Here is a 19009-nt window from a genome sequence, read left to right on the forward strand (position 1 = left end):
AATAAATATTTACTGAGTTGGTTCACACTGGCACCAGTGGAAGGAAACATTTTTGAGGTCACAGATATTTAATTGCTAAGTTAAACATGACTCATTAGCAAGACATACTTTTCTCTTCAGTTAGGTCAAAATCAGGAATACCCCTCTTCCTTCCTTCACATCATTTCTTCCTTTGTGTGAGTTTTGTTTGTACTGTCCCTTCATTTATTATCGTCCTTTCTCTCTGTTTGCACTCACTGCTCCACTTACCTCATTAGACGTTTCATAGTTCACTGTGTCCATTTCCTTACTTCTGGTTCACTCTTTCACTCCTCCTGTTCCACCACAACGGCTCGGGCAGAAGTTATTAATGACCAGGTCGCCAGTTCCAATGGCCTCTCTGTCGTCCTCACTTTACCCTTCATGCTTCCAGCAGTCATCCCTGTCGTCTTGAAACTCTCTTTCTTTGGCTGCCAGGACATCACTCTCCCTTAATATTCCCCCCTATTCACCAGCCATTTCTTGTTTTTCATTCATTGCTCTTTTCCTGGACCCACCCCTAAATTAGTATTTTCCAGGGTTCTGATCTCAACTCTTCTCTTTCTCTAAAGATCTTACTTCACACCACGGCTTCAAATGCCATCTACATGGTGATAATTCTCATATCTGTATATGTGACAAAATTTCATAATACTTATACCCACACACAAAATCTAATTTACTTAATAACATTGTACCAAGTTCCATTTCTCCGGTTTGGTAATGTGCTATGGTTATATAAGACGTCATCGCTGGGGAGAGCAGGAAAAATAGTAAGGGAGAAATCAGTACTGTCTTGGCAACTTCTGTTCTTGCTCCTCTGAATCTGAAAGACTTTAAAATGTTTACATTTTATTAGGCCCATGACATGGCCTAATAACAAAACAAAATCAGTCTTTTCTTCGTAGTTTATTTATTGAATCTCCTTTCTCCTATTTTATAGTGTGACAATTATTCTTACCTTGAATAATAGTTGTCTACTTTGTAGGATAAATGTCCTTTTTTTTTGTTTAACACATTGGTGAATATATCTAACTAAATTGTATTTCAGTATATCACTCAAAATAATTTTTCAGATATAGCAAATTTTGTAACCTGTTGTCAGACACATTTCCCATCCATTTGAAATTCACTTTGGGATTTGGGAAGTTTAATATGTATGTTATTAAATTTACATATAATGCCAAATATGATTTAGTCATATTTATGCAATATTCAATTACATTTTTAGGACATGTGATACTATTTTAATTTACAAATGAAAATATCATATGTTTGAGAAGAATAGTCATTGTGTTAAAATTTGATCTAAGAGGACTGCATTCACTTTGACAAGTATTGTGCTAAGTATGGAAAGTAAGAGAAAAATTTGTTGATTGATTACACATTACTTCTTTATGAATTATATGTAGTGGTTTTTAAATGGTCACTATCTTTGGATTTTTTGGCCTATTTTAGAGCTGCAATTGATTTTGAGGCTATTGTTGCCTTAATAAAATTAGCTAACATAAGTACAATCAGATAAAGATTTATTTAGTATTCAGACTATACTTGATAAGGAGTTTTCCACTCCTAACAAAAATAAGTGGAAAAGTCTGTATTTGGAAAAAGTATTAGCAGTGCAATAGTTTGGCAAGGGATCATTCCACTGGTATTATTCAAGTTTCTACACGTATTTCATTTTCAAATAACTCTTGTCAAGCCAAAGTAATTCAATTTATTTATAAGAAAACAAAACATGAACTATTTCATTCAAGAAAATGGAACATTTGAGAATTGATGAAAGAGCAATATATTGTTTATCAGTTGCTAATATTGATTGACTTCCATTTTTTAAATTAAACTTTTTGAAATAATTATAGATCGGCATGCAGTTATAAGAAATAATACAGAGAGATCCTGTATAACCAGAACCTGGTTTCCTATAACATATTACAGACCTATAGTATAATATCACAAGCAGGATATTAACATTAACAATACTGACATTGATACAGTCAAGACACAGAACATTTCCATCAACATAAACATCTCTCCTATTGTCCTTTTATAGCCGCTCCCTCCCTCCCAATTCCAACCCTTCATTAACTCCTGGCAACCATTAATTTATTCTCCATATTTATAATTTTGTTATTCTAAGAATGTTATATAAATTACTTACTAGTAATTAATCTTTGTAAGTAATCTTTGGAGATTGACTTTTTTCATTCAGCATAATTATCTGGAGATTCAGTTTGCTGCATGTATCATTAGTTGGTTCCTTTTATTCATTTTTATTTTGTGATTTGGATGTACCAGAATTTATTCAACTGTTAACCTATTGAAAGACATATGAGTTGTTTTCCTTATTTGGCTATGATAAATACAGCTTTTAGACACATTCGTGCACAGGTTTTTATGTGAAATAAGCTTTCATTTCTCTGAGATAAATGCCTAAGAGCTCAGTTGTATGGTAAGCAAATGTTTAGTTTTATAAGAAATTGGCACCCTTTTTAACAGAGTAGCTGTACCATTTTGCAAAGGAGCCAACTTTCATGGGGATGGCAGAGAGGGAAGAGGGATAAGGGCAATAAGGGAGCAGAGGAGGAGAGGGGAGGAGAGAGAAGGAGGGGGAGAGCAGATTTTTTTTAATTTTAAAAAGCCGAGATCTGACAGCACATGAGGCTCTGGTCCAGGTGTAACATCCTGCCTTTTCTGTTTGGTTATGTGAAAAAATTAACATCCTCTTCATACGTAGGCTGCTTTGGGTTAAATTTTTATCTCGGCAATAGAAGCATCCTTTTCCTAAGGCTGTTGTCCCCATGAGGCTGGACCTCTGACCATGGACACCTTTCTCCTTACATCCTTTTAACCTCGAAATGGAGACAAAACAGACACGTTTCCCACCAGTTTCAGTGTAAGTATTTCCAGGGAAGGACCCTGAGCATGTGCCCAGCTGGAGACACATGCTTCCCCTGGACAAAACCCTATGGCTAAGAGAAGGGGTCACTGCATTTTGTATATAGTGTTCACTGAGGTATTCCTAGTATCTAGAAGACCACCTGGTGGATGCTTCATAAATACTGACCAAACAAATGATGATTGCTGGAGAATAACGTTTTAGTGGGAGACTAAAGAAATCAGCCTCCAAGGTCCAACTTTAGTGTTCACTGACCCTATGATAGGGTGACAGACTGGAAGGTTAATAACACAACTTTTTAAATGTAGCTTTCTATTCAGTAGTTACTGTGTTAATGGGTTTAATTTTATTTTGCATCTTCCATGTTCCATAAGCTCTTAGAGATACTGTATAAACTTATTTCATTAAATGTTTTTTTCTCACTTTGCAAGCCTCAATGTGTGACTCTGTTTTGAGGCAAGTCAATGTAAATACTCGAGCAGATGCAGTTACCCACTGTTGATTTTCACAACAGAACAAACGTTTGAAGGACGAACAGACTTGGCACATACGGAACCTACTAAAGGAGCTGTGCGAAGAGAAGTCAGACGGGTTACCGCTTGTAACAAGAGAAGATGTTGAAAAAGCAATGAAGGAAAAATGGAAGTTTGAAAGAGACCAGGAAGAAAACTTGAAAGGTGACTTAGAAACTTAGTTATTTCTTGAATGTGTTCATGCTTCTGTCTCCTAATATGTTCAAAATGCTGTGAACGTGTTTGAGATGAGAGCATTACCACCGCAAGCACACACACGTGTGGGTAAATGGGAAGGACAGGGAAGTAACAAGTGGGCAGAGCTACTGAAGCCAAGTGAGGAGGAGGAGGAAGGGCACTGATCAAAAACAAAGGCAGAGGAAAACCACCTGGCTCTCCACACCAGACAACAGCCTGTTAGCTACCACCCTGAAGTCCTCCCAGGGGGGATTTGTTCTTTTGGGGGGGAAATTCTCTTCTCTGGAGGCTTCTTTGGCTTCCACATCAGTTCAGACTTGGGAACAGGGTGAATGTTGCCATGAAGCTGCCCCCCCATGCCAGTGTCTCTAAGTGAGCTAAGCGCCTCATTTTGGTGGGAGAAGAGGGATGAGAGTTGGCAAGGGGGAAGGTTGGAGGATGTGGACAGAAATGATGCTAGGTCAGAAGATGAAAGACGCAGGACCTACTCTTGCCATGGACTTAGGAAATATCATGGTCCCGCGGGTAAGTCATACATCGTTTTAACACGCACTTTAAAAAAAAAAATTCCTTTTATCGTAAACTTGCTGCTGAGATTTCCCAAACCACTTTTACCAGAACCTCTATGCATACCATCTCAGCTAGGAAGCTGGAAAACTTGGGGAAGAGATGTGCGTGTTCTCAGGAAGCTGTACTAGGACCTGGGAGGCAAAACGAGGACTAGATCCCCAGAATTTCTCCAAGTGGCAGAGAACCTACTGACCCAAGCGCTTTACGCAGAGCAAGCACAGCATCTGCAAATATTTGTGGTTTTGAACGAAGTAGTTCCCAAGACCACACATCAGTCAGCAAGCTTCACCTTTAGGGGTCTCCGCAACTGCTCCCAGAAGCCTGTTGTGGCCTGTCCCTTGATGGGCAGTGGGGATGGCACAAGGTGGTAGATACTGTACTTTGCAGGGCACCTCTCCAGGAGACTTCTGCTTATGTTTGGAAGGAGGACTTTGGTAAGTCCCTTGAGATGGGAGTGAGACCACAAAGGATACTCAGATGTGCTCACCAAACTGCCTTCACAGGGAAATGGGCCCAGCTAGCCGAGGTGTGCCTGCTTACGTTTGGGCTGAGTGCCGGGACGTGTGTGTCCGGCACGACTGGGGCCAAGCTGGGTGACTGAGCTCAGCAGAGGAGGGCTGGGCACATGTGGTGCTCCAAGGACGAGAGGAGCCGGCAGAAGTCGTGGGAGGGAGGGAAAGCGAGAGGACAGGCAGGTGGGACGAGGCTTTGTGAAGCACTTCGGCACTTCTGTTTCGTCCAGGGAGTCACCGTAACCGACTGGGCTTGGGGAGTGGTGGTGGCGGCTTCATCTCGCAGCTCGTCGTCGCAGTGCAGAATCTCGGGCCCACCAAGAGCTACTGACTGAGAATCTGCATTGTCACAACACCCTGGGGGATTCCTGTGCCCTGGGAGTTTTGAGAAGGACTGACGGAACCCCTTTCTTTCACCTTTTAGTTAGGACTCTTCAGCTGCATGGATAAAAATTTAACCCAAACTAGCCTAAGCATAAAGACGCTGTTATTTTTTTTAAAAAACCAAACGGAAAAGCCATGGTGCTCCTGACCTGGACCCAGAGATTCACGTGTGGTCAGATCTCAGCTTTTTTCTTTTTTTTAATCTCCTCTGCCTCTCCCTCTTTGTCTCCCCTCACCCCCCTCCTCTGTCTCTTATCCTCTTCTCTGTCTTGCCCCTGAAAGTTGGCTCCTTTTTCTGAGGCTGTTGTCCATGAGGCTGGAACTCTGACCATGGACACTTCTCACCTTACATCTTCTTAACCTCCAAATGGAGACAAAAGAGACATGTTTTCCACCAGTTCCAGTGAACGTGTTTCCAGGGAAGGCCTCTGAGCATGTGCCGAGCTTGAGACACAGGGTCCCCCTGGACAAATCCTGACGACCAGGAGAAGGCGTCACTGTAATTGGTCTACTTATTTGACAAGGTGTAGGAGAAGGGAAGGGACATGGGCTCTGGCAAAGCAGAACAACAGCCACTACACCCACCTCTCTTCCAAAATCTTCAGTGACAGTAACCAGCCCTCCCGTCAAAGGCTGACTGTGGCTGGCACAGGCTGAGACAGTGGCCGTCTAAGCAAATAAGAGGACAGCTCATCAGGCAGGTGACTGCGGTGCTCATTGTTTAATGGCAATAACAAGTGCCATTTATTAAGGGTAAAAATTTATGATCTTATTTACAGCCTTGGAAAAAGTCATGCCCTGTATATTGAAGACCAGCCCTGTGGCCTGACTGCAATGCTTCAGCCATGCCATAAGCATTTATTGAGCACCAAGTAATTGGCAGACTCTGTGCTAAGTGCTGGTTTTATAGAGAAGAATAAGATGCGGTCTTGCCTTCAGGGAGCTCTCAAACAAGATGGTGCGTGGCACTGAGCCAAGAGCCATTAAGTTCATTGTACCCTGCTCTTCGTAATACTCCCAGTTCCCAAATATTTAGCAGCATGAGGCCCAGCCTAAAGATGGAGTAGAATATCACGTTTAGCCAGTGTACCACGGCAAACTGAAGATTCGTACGGGGGACACAGCTCAGTATTTGTACATATGTTACTAGAGAATTTATCTTTCACCCTAAAGGCCTTTGTAAGTGGGGGTCGGGGAAGATGTGTTGAGATTACTGTCATACAGTATCATCTCACACGAGGGACGCCCGAACACAGAACTTTAGATGATGGAAGCAACCTATTTATTTACAGAAATGGCTGCCAGGGACAGCACAGGATATAAGTTGAACTCACTTTGCCCAGAGGCACAATGGTCAGAAAAATGACAATATATTAATAAAAAGTTTATGTGATATAATGTAATGTACAAAATAGGACACTTACCAAGCTATCATGGGAATAATTTAAGCTTGTGGGTTCCTAGGCATACAGGTAGTCTATTAACCAATCAGTCACAGCCTAAAACCACACATCTATTTTATAGTTGGAAGTTTAATTTTACTTGGATTATGCATCATGAGGGCTAAACAGTAGTTGAAATAGTTTAGATTTCCTTTAATTGTAGATAAAAAATTGTGTTTATGAGTTAACAGCATTTTAGTAGCAGACCTTTCAGATATTAACTTCATAAAATCGGATTGCAACGTATCATGGTTGCAAGAACAATGGAAATGACATGGTGTCTTGATTTTCTCTCAACAGATATGCGCGTGCAACTAAATAACTCTGAGAAACTATTTCTTGAGAAACTCAGTGAAAAGGAGTACTGGGAAGAATACAAGAATGTAGGGAGTGAACAACATGCTAAACTCATTACCTCCTTGCAGAATGACATCAATACAGTTAAAGAAAATGCGGAGAAAATGTCAGGTCAGTTGTGATAAAGCTAGTTCAAACTCAGTAGAAAATCTTTGGAGAGTAGCCCTTTGGTAGAAGAAAAAACATGTGTATTCCCTGAATCATTCTTTACTTTCTGCTATCAGCACAAGCAGCTATGAACCTAAGGGTAAAGGTGGAGAAAGGAAGTGGAGAAACTCTCCCAGCACCACCAGTGGAACTGAGGAGAAGTAGAAGGATGGGGGGAGGGGGGCAGTGGAGAATCCCTGAGACCAACTGTCTTGGAGAAAGAAACTTCATTCAGTGGGTGGTATCTGCACGCTTCCACACCTAGGTCTGGGGCCATTCCACTGGGGTAGGAAGGCCCTGGGACAGGGTTATACTGAAAAGAAATTTATCTGAGGCAAGCTTAAAACAACTTAACCAGGGTGTTAAACCAGAATCATTGTAGAGAAACGCCCAAGTAAATGCGAGGTTATAGTTAGAAAGAACTGAAGCACAAACACGAGACGGGAAATGGAGAGAGTATGGGGTGGGATGGCATCAGGTGTGATGAAGCTTACCAGGACTAGTTCTGGGAACCATGAGGCCACCTGTCTGTCACTGTGGCTAGCACAGTGGCTTAAAAAAACATCAGAGACTCAGAGACAGGAAAGTCACGGAGTAGAGTAAATGGAGAAATTTGATGACTCAGAAGAACACTGGCCAAATGACAGCTCTGAGCCTGGCTGGTGATGGTGCCCTTAGTGGTGAAGGTGTTCGTGTGGGGTAGTGGAAACTGGAGGGGGGCTGGGGCCCTATGGTGGGATGTTCCACTGCTGGACCAGGTTTTCTGTCAGTTTCTCAGCTCAGCTTTTCTGCACCACAATGGCAGTGTAAATTTGGTCTCAAATCGATCTGGGCTTAGAGTTCCAATTTTTCAAAGGCTTTCCTCCCCAGAAGAAAAGTAGAGAATAAAAGGGACACCTTCTGAGGCATCTGGGTGGTGCAGTTGGTTAGCATCCGACTCTTGGTTTCAGCTCAGGTCGTGATCTCTGGGTTATGAGATCAAGCCCTGTGTCAGGCTCCATGCTCAGCGGGGCATCCGCTTGGAACTCTCTCTCCCTCTTCCTCTACCCCTCCCTCCTGTCCTCTCTCTCTGTAATAATAATAATAATAAAAATAAATAAATAAATAAATAAATAAATAAATAAATAAATAAATCTTTTTTAAAAAGCCAGAGGAGACCTTCTTACCCCTGTCTATCCCCCAGCCACTCAGATCCTCTGTCTAGATAAAACTACTATTATCAAAGTCTTGTGTAACCTTCGTCAGAAATATTTTATATCAATATGTATAAAGCATGCTCCAAATATAATTTTGTACTTGCTTTTTCATGTAACAATATGGATATTCTTATAGATCAGTACATATTAGTACTTCTTCATTCTTCATTCCATGGCTACTTTGTTTTGTTGTATTGTGATTTTTTTTACAAGTTCCCTACCCATAAGCATTTAGGTTGTTTCCTATATTTTACTATTACAAATAATGCTGCAATGAATATTCTTAAATATCTCCTTTTACTGCAATGAATATACTTGTATTTATATAATTTCATTTTTGTGTATCCCTAGGAAGGATGGTTTTCCAGTTGTCCTAACATCATGTATCAAATAATTCATTTTAACCCTACTGATTTGAGATGGGGGCTTTACCATACCTTCATTTCCCATGTGTATTTGGGTCTCTCCCTATACTTTCTCTTCTGTTCCACTGATCTATGTATTTGTGCACCAGTACTATACTTTTAGAATAGTTACTGTTCTGGTATGTTTAAAATTTTTAAAGCTCCCCCCCCCCGCAACAGTTCTTTATATTTTTAAATTAGGAAGAGTCATCTTCTCAGATAAACTTATTAACCCATTATTTTGATCAGAAATTTGGATGATTTCTTTAAGTTGAAAATTGCCATGCTGTGTATCCGGCTTTGGGATGGTGGTATTAACATTTATACATTGAATTACTTGCTGGTTAAACCTGAGTCTGTAGCTGACTTTAAGTGTCATAGGGAAATAGTTGCTATGGGCCTTTCTTATCTGTCATTAGTTTTAGGCATTTCTCCTAACCATGCAGGTAGCAGCAGCAACTCTGCTTGGGGACTATTAAAATACTTTGGAGGCCAGTAATTGGACAGTGGATATGAGCAGGACACTTAAATCGATTTATCTGAAGCCTTACTATTATGTTGCCCTTTTTTCCCCACCTCCTCCTTTCTTCTATGATCTCTCTAGAATGTTCCTCCCACACCCATGATCATGGAGTTTGTGGTAGTTAGACTGGTTTACTGGCAAGGAGCAAGTATTTTAAGGAAAGGATGGTTCCTGAAACAGCATGTTAAAGTAAAACTTTTTTAGTCTCATTTGAGCTGGGGTGGCAAAATAACAGACTCCACATTTCAGAGTAAACTGAGATACCGCCATGCAGATGAGGCAGAAAATGGAATCCCAGTCTATAAAAGAAGTCAAATAGGTCAAGAAAAGATTGTTGGGTATTAGGGAACAGTGTTTAGAAAGAGATCTTGGTGTGCTCTAAGTCTTATGCTGTCCCACAAAGGGGCAGGTGAAGGGGAATTCTTCCATCACCTCAAATCAAGATGGAGAATCTTTAAGGAAGTTCCTCAAATTGTTCAGTATGTGTCCTCTGCAGTTTGGGAGACATGGAGGTCTAATTTATGACCCACCCCTGAGAAATCTAGGGGATAAGGGACTGACTAATCATTCTGACAGCAGAGCAAAGGTGAAGTGGCTGTTGTCCTGAGCAAGGCCTGTGTCTTAGTCCTTTCAGGTACTATAACAAGATACATTAAATGGGTGACTTATAAACAACAGAAATTTATTTTTCATGGTTCTTCAGGCTGGGAAGTTCAAGACAAATGCCAGCAGATTTGGTGTCTGGTGAAAACCCACTTCCTGGTCCATAGACAGCCATCTTTGGTGGAAGGGACAAGGGAGCTCTCTGGAGTCTCTTTTATAAGGGCACTAATCCCAATCATGAGGGTTCCCCTCTCTTGACCTAATGACCTCCCAAAGACCCTATCTCCAAATACCATCACACTGGGGACTACATTTCAGCACATTCATTGGGGAGGGGGAACAAATAATCAGTCTGCAGCAGGCTGCACTCTCAGAGTTTGTCATGGCAAAGCATGAAAGTGTTTCCTCTGAATCTGCTATGAGAGAGAGCTAGTACGCAGTCCTGTTAGATCTCAGTGATGGTGTCCTAACCCAGAAATAGGAGCCTGCATATATGGGAGGGAGGAAGAGATAGAGAGCCAGAGGCCAAAAGAAAGGTTGTTAGCCAGCCTCAAGGACAGTACATCCCCTGTGTCAAGGAAACACAGGTGAAATAACTAGCAATGGGGAGGGTGGTCCTTTGAAGAACCTATAAAATACCCCCATAGAAAAAGGAATCAACCGTAAGTGCCAGCTAGAACCAGAAAGTGCCACATTAGAGTGCACATATTGAGATAATATCTGTCAAGTGAGAGGTTTTTTGTCCCTTTCCATGCTTCTCTTCAACCCTGAGGGAGAAGGCATAGAAACTCAAATCAGAGGAAATAGTTGTACGTTCAAGCTGGGAAGGGAATAGTCATAGCTTTGAATGGAGTTTAAAATTTTAACTATTACAAAAGACTGGATACACTAATTACTGATTGGAGGTCCTCTTATTATCCCAAAAGATGAGAAAAGTAAGAAATTTGCTATATATCTTGTTGAGAGAGTTACTAGCCTCCCAGTATGAATTTTAAAGGGAATAGATAAAACTAAGTTTGCTTGATGTCCCATGGTCATGTTTGTTGAAGATGGAAACAGAAGCCCATCAGATCAGCGGTGGCCCTAGAGATGGCTCCTCTCTACATTATCTTTCACGGCCTGTGTCCCCTTCATGGTGCCTCTGGTTTGCTCTGTCCTGTCCCCATTCTCTTCTTGCTTCCCACAGACCAGTTCTTGCAGTTTTCTCCAGCCCAGATTCTGAAGAGCTGGTATCATCACCTACCTAAAGAAGATGAGCAAAGACCTTTGTCCATGCCTCCTCATGGGTCATCAGTCGGCCATTCTGTGGTCAGCTATCCAACCCTGCCTTATTCAGGACCATCCCTGAGCTCTGGGGGGAAGGGGCAGGAAGCACCTAGAGCTGCTTCCCTGAACTTTGGCTGGGAGATGTTGGGATAGTGGATATAGGAAACACAGTCACTAATCTATCCAGGACACAACTTTATCTCTCAATAAAAGGAAAGGGGACCTTAGTGAGGCCCAGAAATACAGAAAGTGTGGGGTTATTATAAGTCATAGATGTCAGGGTCACAGAGCATTTTTACTTTTGTCCTTCACCAGGCACAGAGAACAGGAATCTCTAAAATTTCTTTGTCACTCGTAGTGAGTTAGAAGATTTGGGTTCAAATGCACTTACAAAAAAGCGACATTACTTCTCTGAACACCAATTTCTTCATCCATTAATAGGAGTCCCTTGGTGATCTCCAAGAGAACTCACAAGAGAGGCTACCATCACCCTCCCCACTGGAGAGGGTCAGTAAGGTTGTGTGACAGTGACAAGCGTGTGAAAAGTGGGCAACAGACTCCCAGGAAACTGTGGGGGAGCAAAGCAACACAGAGCCAGACACAGCAGGGAAGGCAGAACAAGGCAAAGCAAGCTTCAGCCAGTGTGGCTTTGCCATCAGCCTCTGAGAGGTGGCCACATTAGACAGGGGTCTGAGCAGCCAAGAGCTTAAAGGCACAAAGCCAGAGTCTCCCATGCCCCCACTAGCAATGTCTCCAACTTCTATGAGAAGGAGACATTTCATACTCCCAGCTTCTTTGGCTGTATTCATGAATGCATGGTTAACAGTTGTTTCTCAAAGGAGCATGTGAATCACAAAAGATAGCAATGAGATTTTTACATTCTCCCTTGTGGTTACTCTGCTTTTCAGAAGAGAAACAGTCCATAGAATTTTATATGGAACTTGGAACAAGTTGGGTATTTTTATTGCTTTGTCAGTGTTAATATGGCAATAGAGAGAGCTATAACTTTGGTCAGAGCATATTTGATCATCTATTTTTTTATGATTTGCAGCAAAGAATTAATATTTAATCTTATCAAGCTCCAGGTTGATGGTTTCTTTCAGATGCTAAGAATGGAAATCCATTATTTTTCAACTCCTGAGCCATTGCAACTTTTAGATTGCCTGTTATGTTTTGTTGGTTTGTAAAAGTTCCAAACATCCAGCCTTAGTCTAGTGGACTAGGTCCTGAATTGAAACAAATTCTATCAGAAATGAGATTGGAATGATTAAAATATTCAAGAGATGACTCTGAATGGGAATAAGAAGACTACAGTTTGTATAGATGAGCATGTGTGGGTTGGAATAATGAAGACTTACATTTTCTTATTCACCAGGTGTCAAATTAGACTAATTTTCTTCCTCTCCACTCTCTACAGCAGACTTCATGTCACTATACCTCATTTTTCCTTAAACAGAGGTGTTGATGGTCTGATCACTAAGCATCTTTCAAGGCCTAAAATTTTATGATCCTTTGCTCTCTCAATCCTGACTATGACATAAGAAAAGCTGGAGAGAATGAAGAATTCTGCACTTCTTCATATCTGTCCTCCTTTCTTGCTCTGAGCCCAACTCAGAACCAGGGGCTGACTTTCATGGCCCCTTCACACCTCTCTCCTCTTCTCACTCTGTCTTTCCTGCCCAAGGAAACGCAGGTCAAGAATACCGGAAATTTAGTTAGATGGGAGTCGTAGGTACGGGATGCTTCTCATGCAGATAATCAAATATTCTTTATATTTCTGTTGTGGAATCACAAGTGTGTGATGTGCAAGGTGGATGGCTGCCTTGAAGTATTGGGAATTTTCCCTTTGGAGAGACAATCCCTTGAAAATACAAATATTCCTAGGAGAGCTATCATCTTAAGCTAATTCACATTAAGGTGTTAGTAAATTATTGGTGCATTTCTTCTAATTGGTGGTACTAGATGCTTCAGTAAAAATGTACCCTGAAAATTTGGGGGGGAAATATGTAGAAAGGAGAGGAAGGATCATGGAAGATAAAATTTACGAACAGCATAGTTTTACCTAGGATTAGCTTTGTTAAATTTTCTAATTTTGTTTTTAAAGAACAGTATAAAGTCACTCTGGAAGATGCTAGAAAGAGAATAATCAGAGAAACTTTGTTGCAACTGGATCAAAAGAAGGAATGGGCCACAAAGGTATATTTCAGTTTTCTTAAAAACAAAACAAAAGTTGTTCCCTTATTGTTTCCCGTGGTATGTTATATTGATTAAGAACGTGCGTTCTGAAGTTCAGCAGTTAAGTTTAAATCACGGTTCTACCACTTCCTGGGAATATAAACTAAATTTGTTACTTGACTTTTCTGGGCTTCAGTTTTCTAATTTAAAAAAGAGGGGCAATAATGATATTTACCTTTAAATTAAAGAATAGTATGGGGATTAAATGAGATGAATTAAGTAGCATAGTGCCTCATAAGGAACAAGAGCTCAGTAACTTATCATTCAGTTATTTTTATGTAATAACAATGACTACACCAAATTATTAAATAAAAGTTTTGGATGCATTATAGAATGAAATATGATTTGTCTAAAAACTACTGTTATATATATCCAAACCTAAGAGAGTACACTTTACATTGCCGGAGCTTTAAAAATCTGGGATATGAAAAATGATTGAGGAAAGCCTGGGTGGCTCAGTTGGTTAAGCATCTGCCTTCAGCTCAGGTCAGGATCCCAGGATCCTGGGATCGAGCTCCGCATAAGGCTCCTTGCTCAGCGGGAGCCTGCTTCTCCCTCTGCCTGCTGCTCCCCTCTGCTTGTGCTCTCTCACTGACAAATAAATAAAATCTTTTTTAAAAAAGTTTGAGATATAATTTCCAACATTATATGTTTTCTAATCCCTTTGTCTTTACTCTCCTTCCCCTGTCCCCAGACTATCTCCTCAGTTAGTGAGGCCCCTACCGGGACTGTCTCTTCATCTAGAATATCTCTTCTACAGAATCACAAACATCTGGTAGTTCTTCACGGAATTCCAGTTTGTTCAGTTGTTCTTTCAGGTACTATCCTACTGCACGATTTTTACTGATTCATACATATATAGAGGATTATGGAGAACTAACCAATAGTTTATCTGCCCATAAAATTTGGCCCCTTTGTGACTGAATACGACTAAATGGTGAAGTCAACAATAAAATGATCTGAACGTAGTTAAGATGATTAAAAATGCATCTGTAGATCAAATATATTTCAAACATATGTACTCAATATATAATAAAGACTGTTCCAGATACTGTTCCGAGCATATTACATTTATGTCTCTCAACAATCCTATAAGGCAAGGACTTGCTAATGAGAAAACTGAGGCACAGAGAAATTTTTGTGATTTTCCCAGAGCAAGCGGCAGAATTGAGATTCGATTCCAGATGTCTCCTTCAGATCCTTGATCTTAATCTACATAATGCCTAACGCTCACACACGTGAATGAATTTTCCCGTTTATCTGGCTATTTGAGCATACCTTTGGCTTCTGCTAATCCGCTGTTGTGCAACCTGGGCTGTATACTGGAGTGTCCTGAGAAATTTTGTGAACTCCTTTGGTGCCTCAGAGATGCTTGTGTAATTGGCCTGCGATGTCGCCTCGGTTTCTGGATTTGTCAAAGCGTCCAGGAGATTCTAACATGGGGCCAAAGTTGAAAACCCCTGCTCCATTGTTAGTGAATTAAGCCATTAGCCAACTTCAGTTATGAGATATGTCCTGCCTTTGTTCAAATGAAATTCTGTGTCCCAGGACACGTCAGAGTTATCAGTTGCAGCGGGAATATAAAAGTTTCTGGTTCCTAGGCAATGTAGGTGCACCCTTAGTTTAGTTAGTATGATTTGAAGGGAAAAAAATTATTGCAAATCTTCCAACTCTAAAGACTTAGATAAATTTATTCTTTACATATTTTTAAGTTATTTCTGTCTGTCTTTATGATCTATAAGATTTTTCTTAATTTCTCTTCAGTTGTGCCCTTTAGTTACTGAATGTGGAATTTGTAACGTGGTATCCATAGAAAAGCACCTCACAGACAAATAACGATCTTTCATCCATTATAAAGTTCCTTTGGGGAAAACTATAAACAAACAAGAATTGGAAATGAATGTACATTTTATGAACCTACTGATGAAGTAATGGTTTTCCTATTTTCTTCATCTAAAATGCCTTTCTCCAGGAGACTGTCTAGCTACCCTGAAACTATTTGCTATTAAGTTTGTAAATACGCATATTGTTATTATTGACATGCAGAAGTCTTCCAAATTAAAAACGAAGCTATTCATGCTTTTTCTCTATGTTGGATTATGTCCATGACCGAAACCTTGAAAAATATTTGATCCCTGCAGTTCAGCAACCTTAATTATGGAGCAGATCACTTAATGATTGACTTCACCATGGCGATCAGATTCAGTCACAATGGAAGTCAAATTGGATGGATAACTATTGTCCAGTTCTCTAAATCACCTGTATTAGGCAGTGTGAATCAGCAAAAAAATAATATGAGAGTAAAGAATAACTGAAGCAAAAGTTCTTAGATATGTTTCCAAAGTAATTGCGAAACGTAATGTAAAATGATCAGATAGTTGATTGTGAATCGCCATGTTGCAAGTCTTCCTTACTACAGAAACTTTCTTTTAGAATGCCATACGGTTCATTGACAAGGGCGGCTACCGAGAGATCTGGGAGAATGACTGGCTGAAAAGAGAGGTAGGTGGAATTTTAAAAAACAATTTCTTTTTTCTTATTTTTTTGAATTGGAAAGGACTTTTATTTATGAGCTGAAGGCATGGGAAAAGCATAGAATTGTGACTAGCTGAGATAAAGTAAAGTTTAAGTGAAATCCTAATCTTATTATAAGCCATTACTCAATGAATGCCATCAATAATTTCAATAACAACCAGGAATCATTTTTGGCATCCTCATTCATGTAATATACTCAAATGTATGAAGCTTCTTTATGCCCTAAAATTGATCTGGTCTTCCTCAAGACACTACTTCCTTCTGGGTGGTGAGAGGAAGGCTAAAGGATCATTCTAACCTCATTCTCTGCTGTTTTTAAATTGCCTCTTTGGGATGACATAGTCTCCTTTGCATAAATGTTCAGTCATTTAGATTTCCTTATTTCCCCCTGCTCTTCTCCAAGACAGACCCTGTTATATAGGGAGGTAGGGCTTACATGCCCTCTTGTGGGGCATGTTATTGAAGAAGGCTCAGATCTGTGGGTTTCCTTTGGATCTTTGCTCCCTCTACCTTTCATCTGTATAGGATGTGCTTTCGTCTGTTCCTGCACTGGTGACCTCTGAATGGACTGCTCTGGCCTTTTGGACATCGTGTTGCAGCCAACAGCAAACCCACAGTTACAGCCATTTGCCAATGGTCAAGATGTCCCTGCCCACTGCAGTATCTACATTCTATCCTAGCTTGATCGTCAGGCTCTCTTCACACCTGGTTCTGGAGAATATGCAGGAACTAGTGGGCCCGGTGTGCTGCCTTAGACTCAGCTTCACCTGTCTCCCTACACCAGCGGTGCAATACTGCTCTCGCTGAATGTGGTCATGGGAGGACTTCTAGACCTTCTTTGTTACGAGGCACTATCCTGTTTCCCTTACATTGTACAGACTAGACCCTCTGCCTTACCTCCTCACACTCATCTACCTGGAAAACTCCCATCTGTCCTTTAGGCACAGACTTTGATGCTTAATTTCTTTCTGAATCATTTTGTATTTCCCCCAGAAAGTCTTAAGTACTTTTTCCTCAGTGCTCTCTTGTTTCCTAACTCTTGTTAAAATATGTTGAAATTGGCTGTTTATGCATCTGTCTCGTCATTGCACAGAGCAGGCTATGCCTTTTCAACTACATGTCTGTGAGAACTAATAAATAATCTATGTTCACTAAATAGTTATTGAATGGAAGAATGTCCATGAGCATAGATATGTTCATTGGAGAGATGAATCACGTACATGGCTTAGATCTTGGGTGAAGATGTGAGAGCGTGTTATTGGATAAAACAGGTAGGTAGTCTTTGGTCTAGATGTTACAAGGATACTACAGAAGATGTGCAAAACTCACTACTTTGAAATTCCCTTTATATCCAGACAAGTAGTCACCCAACCTGTGCTCAGATACCATCTATGAAAGAAAACCCACTATCCTTTGAAAGAATTCACTTGAACTACACACAGCTCTTGTTAGCAAGTTTATACATATAACTTCTCAAATGTACTTATTCAGCACTAACATGTGTGTTCTTGGCTCGAGACATATATTTTTATTTGCCTGCCAAATATTTCCACATGGATGTCCCAAAGGCACTCAACATACCTAAAGCAGAGTTCATTAAATTTCTCATTAAATTTTCACTTCTCGCATCTCCTTTTTCACCATCTGCTCAGATACCTGAAGTAAAAATGTCACTGTCACCTTCTCTTCTCTCTTCCTTGCCCCCTATTTGGCTGAATAGAGTTGATGAGTCTAGGAAACAGGGAGTTTAAAAATTAATGTGCTTTCTATGATTATCAACAATTATCTTTAAGTTGCCCCTATAAAGTCATGGTGAATAGGAACTACTTCCAAAACGAATCCAGATGAATCCCTAGTTTTAAGAAATGAATATTGGTTTAGAAAACTCAAGGTGAGCTTAACAGTTAAAGACTATTAGGGAGGAGTTTAATTTTGATACTTTTATTGAATACAACAGCATAATCTTAACTATAATAATTTAACAATTCAAATCTTAAGTCTTATAAGATGTCATAGATATTAGGTTCAGAGAAAATAACTGTAAAAATTTATATCTGACTGATAAGAAAGGCTCTTTTGGTGTCTTGGTCCTTCCTACTAAAGCTACAAATTACATTTTGTTTCATTTTATTTTTTACTTCTCATGATTCAGTAGAAATAAAAGACAAGAAAAAAATGTCAAGTTTAATTAAATCATGAGCAAAAAGAGCTTAGTAATAAAGGACAAATAACTTTAAGGAAATTTAATAGATTTAATTTTTCCTTATTTCAATAAATATTTATTTTAACATTATTAAATTTACTCACAAAATTAATTAAAACCATCTCTGGTTATAAGTATTACCATAAGAATTGAAAATTGCCTGGAAATGGAATAATGTATGTCAATTAATTTCTTTGAGGAAGGTTTAGAATGAGTAACAAGGGATATTCAATCATGGAACTCCTGAAAGTATTTCTGCATTTAACTATCTTTCGACAATAACCAAAAACTTAGATCTGTGGGAAGGATATGAAACGTCCTATGCATGACTTCCATTATCTGGTTTTATTTAGCATGCTTATTCAGGAAATGAAGAAAACTGAAATTTCCAAGTGACTTAGACTCACTCAACAAATAGAAAGCCAATAAAACCAAGCAAAGGGATCTAGAGAGGTTAGCAATCAGAGTTTCAAGCGTGAGGAGGCATGACGCTAACTTGGATCTTGCAGGGGAAAGTTTCAAGAGCACACATTTAATTCAGAATCCTAGGTCTCTGACTTATAATAGTTTAAACTAAATTCTCTTTTCCAATTTCTTAAGTACATTTCTTGGGTATCTGGGGAGAAGCAAGGATGGGGAGGGAACAGCAGTCTTCTACTTCCTCCTTTTTACTTTCTTACCCTAGACATCTAAAGGTATTTATATGGCTATAAAAAGGAACTAGTTTTCATTTTCCTAATATTTTGAAAGGCTGGAAAGGAGACAGTAATTGTTGAGAATCTTAGTTAGGTGTCCAAAGGGGTAAGTGATACCACAAGATATCTTTAGCTTGAAAGATTGGACTTAACTCCTCAAAAGGGCCGTTTTCATTCCCAGCTTCGGAAGGAGACCAAGCACTGTGGTTGCTGCCTCCCAAGCATGCCGAGGCCTCAGGTCAAACATTTCCAAATGTTCTATCAATTCCTTCTGTTTACAACCTCTAAATATAATTTCTTTCTCATCCTT

General features: G+C 39.9%; 1 protein-coding gene across 2 annotated transcripts in view; it reads left to right on the forward strand.

Moving 5' to 3' along the window:
- CCDC83 (coiled-coil domain containing 83) overlaps positions 1–19009 on the forward strand; it is a 50362-nt gene that overhangs the window by 22221 nt on the left and 9132 nt on the right. For both annotated transcript variants that reach the window (XM_045815589.2, XM_045815590.2), the window contains 4 exons: positions 3432–3594; positions 6836–7003; positions 13136–13227; positions 15700–15768. In XM_045815589.2, the coding sequence (XP_045671545.2) occupies positions 3432–3594; positions 6836–7003; positions 13136–13227; positions 15700–15768 (492 nt within the window). The remainder of the gene's footprint in view (positions 1–3431; positions 3595–6835; positions 7004–13135; positions 13228–15699; positions 15769–19009) is intronic.

Source organism: Ursus americanus, chromosome 16 (assembly GCF_024610735.1).
Source record: "Ursus americanus isolate L20-20 chromosome 16, mUrsAme1.1.p, whole genome shotgun sequence".
NCBI classification, from domain to species: domain Eukaryota; kingdom Metazoa; phylum Chordata; class Mammalia; order Carnivora; family Ursidae; genus Ursus; species Ursus americanus.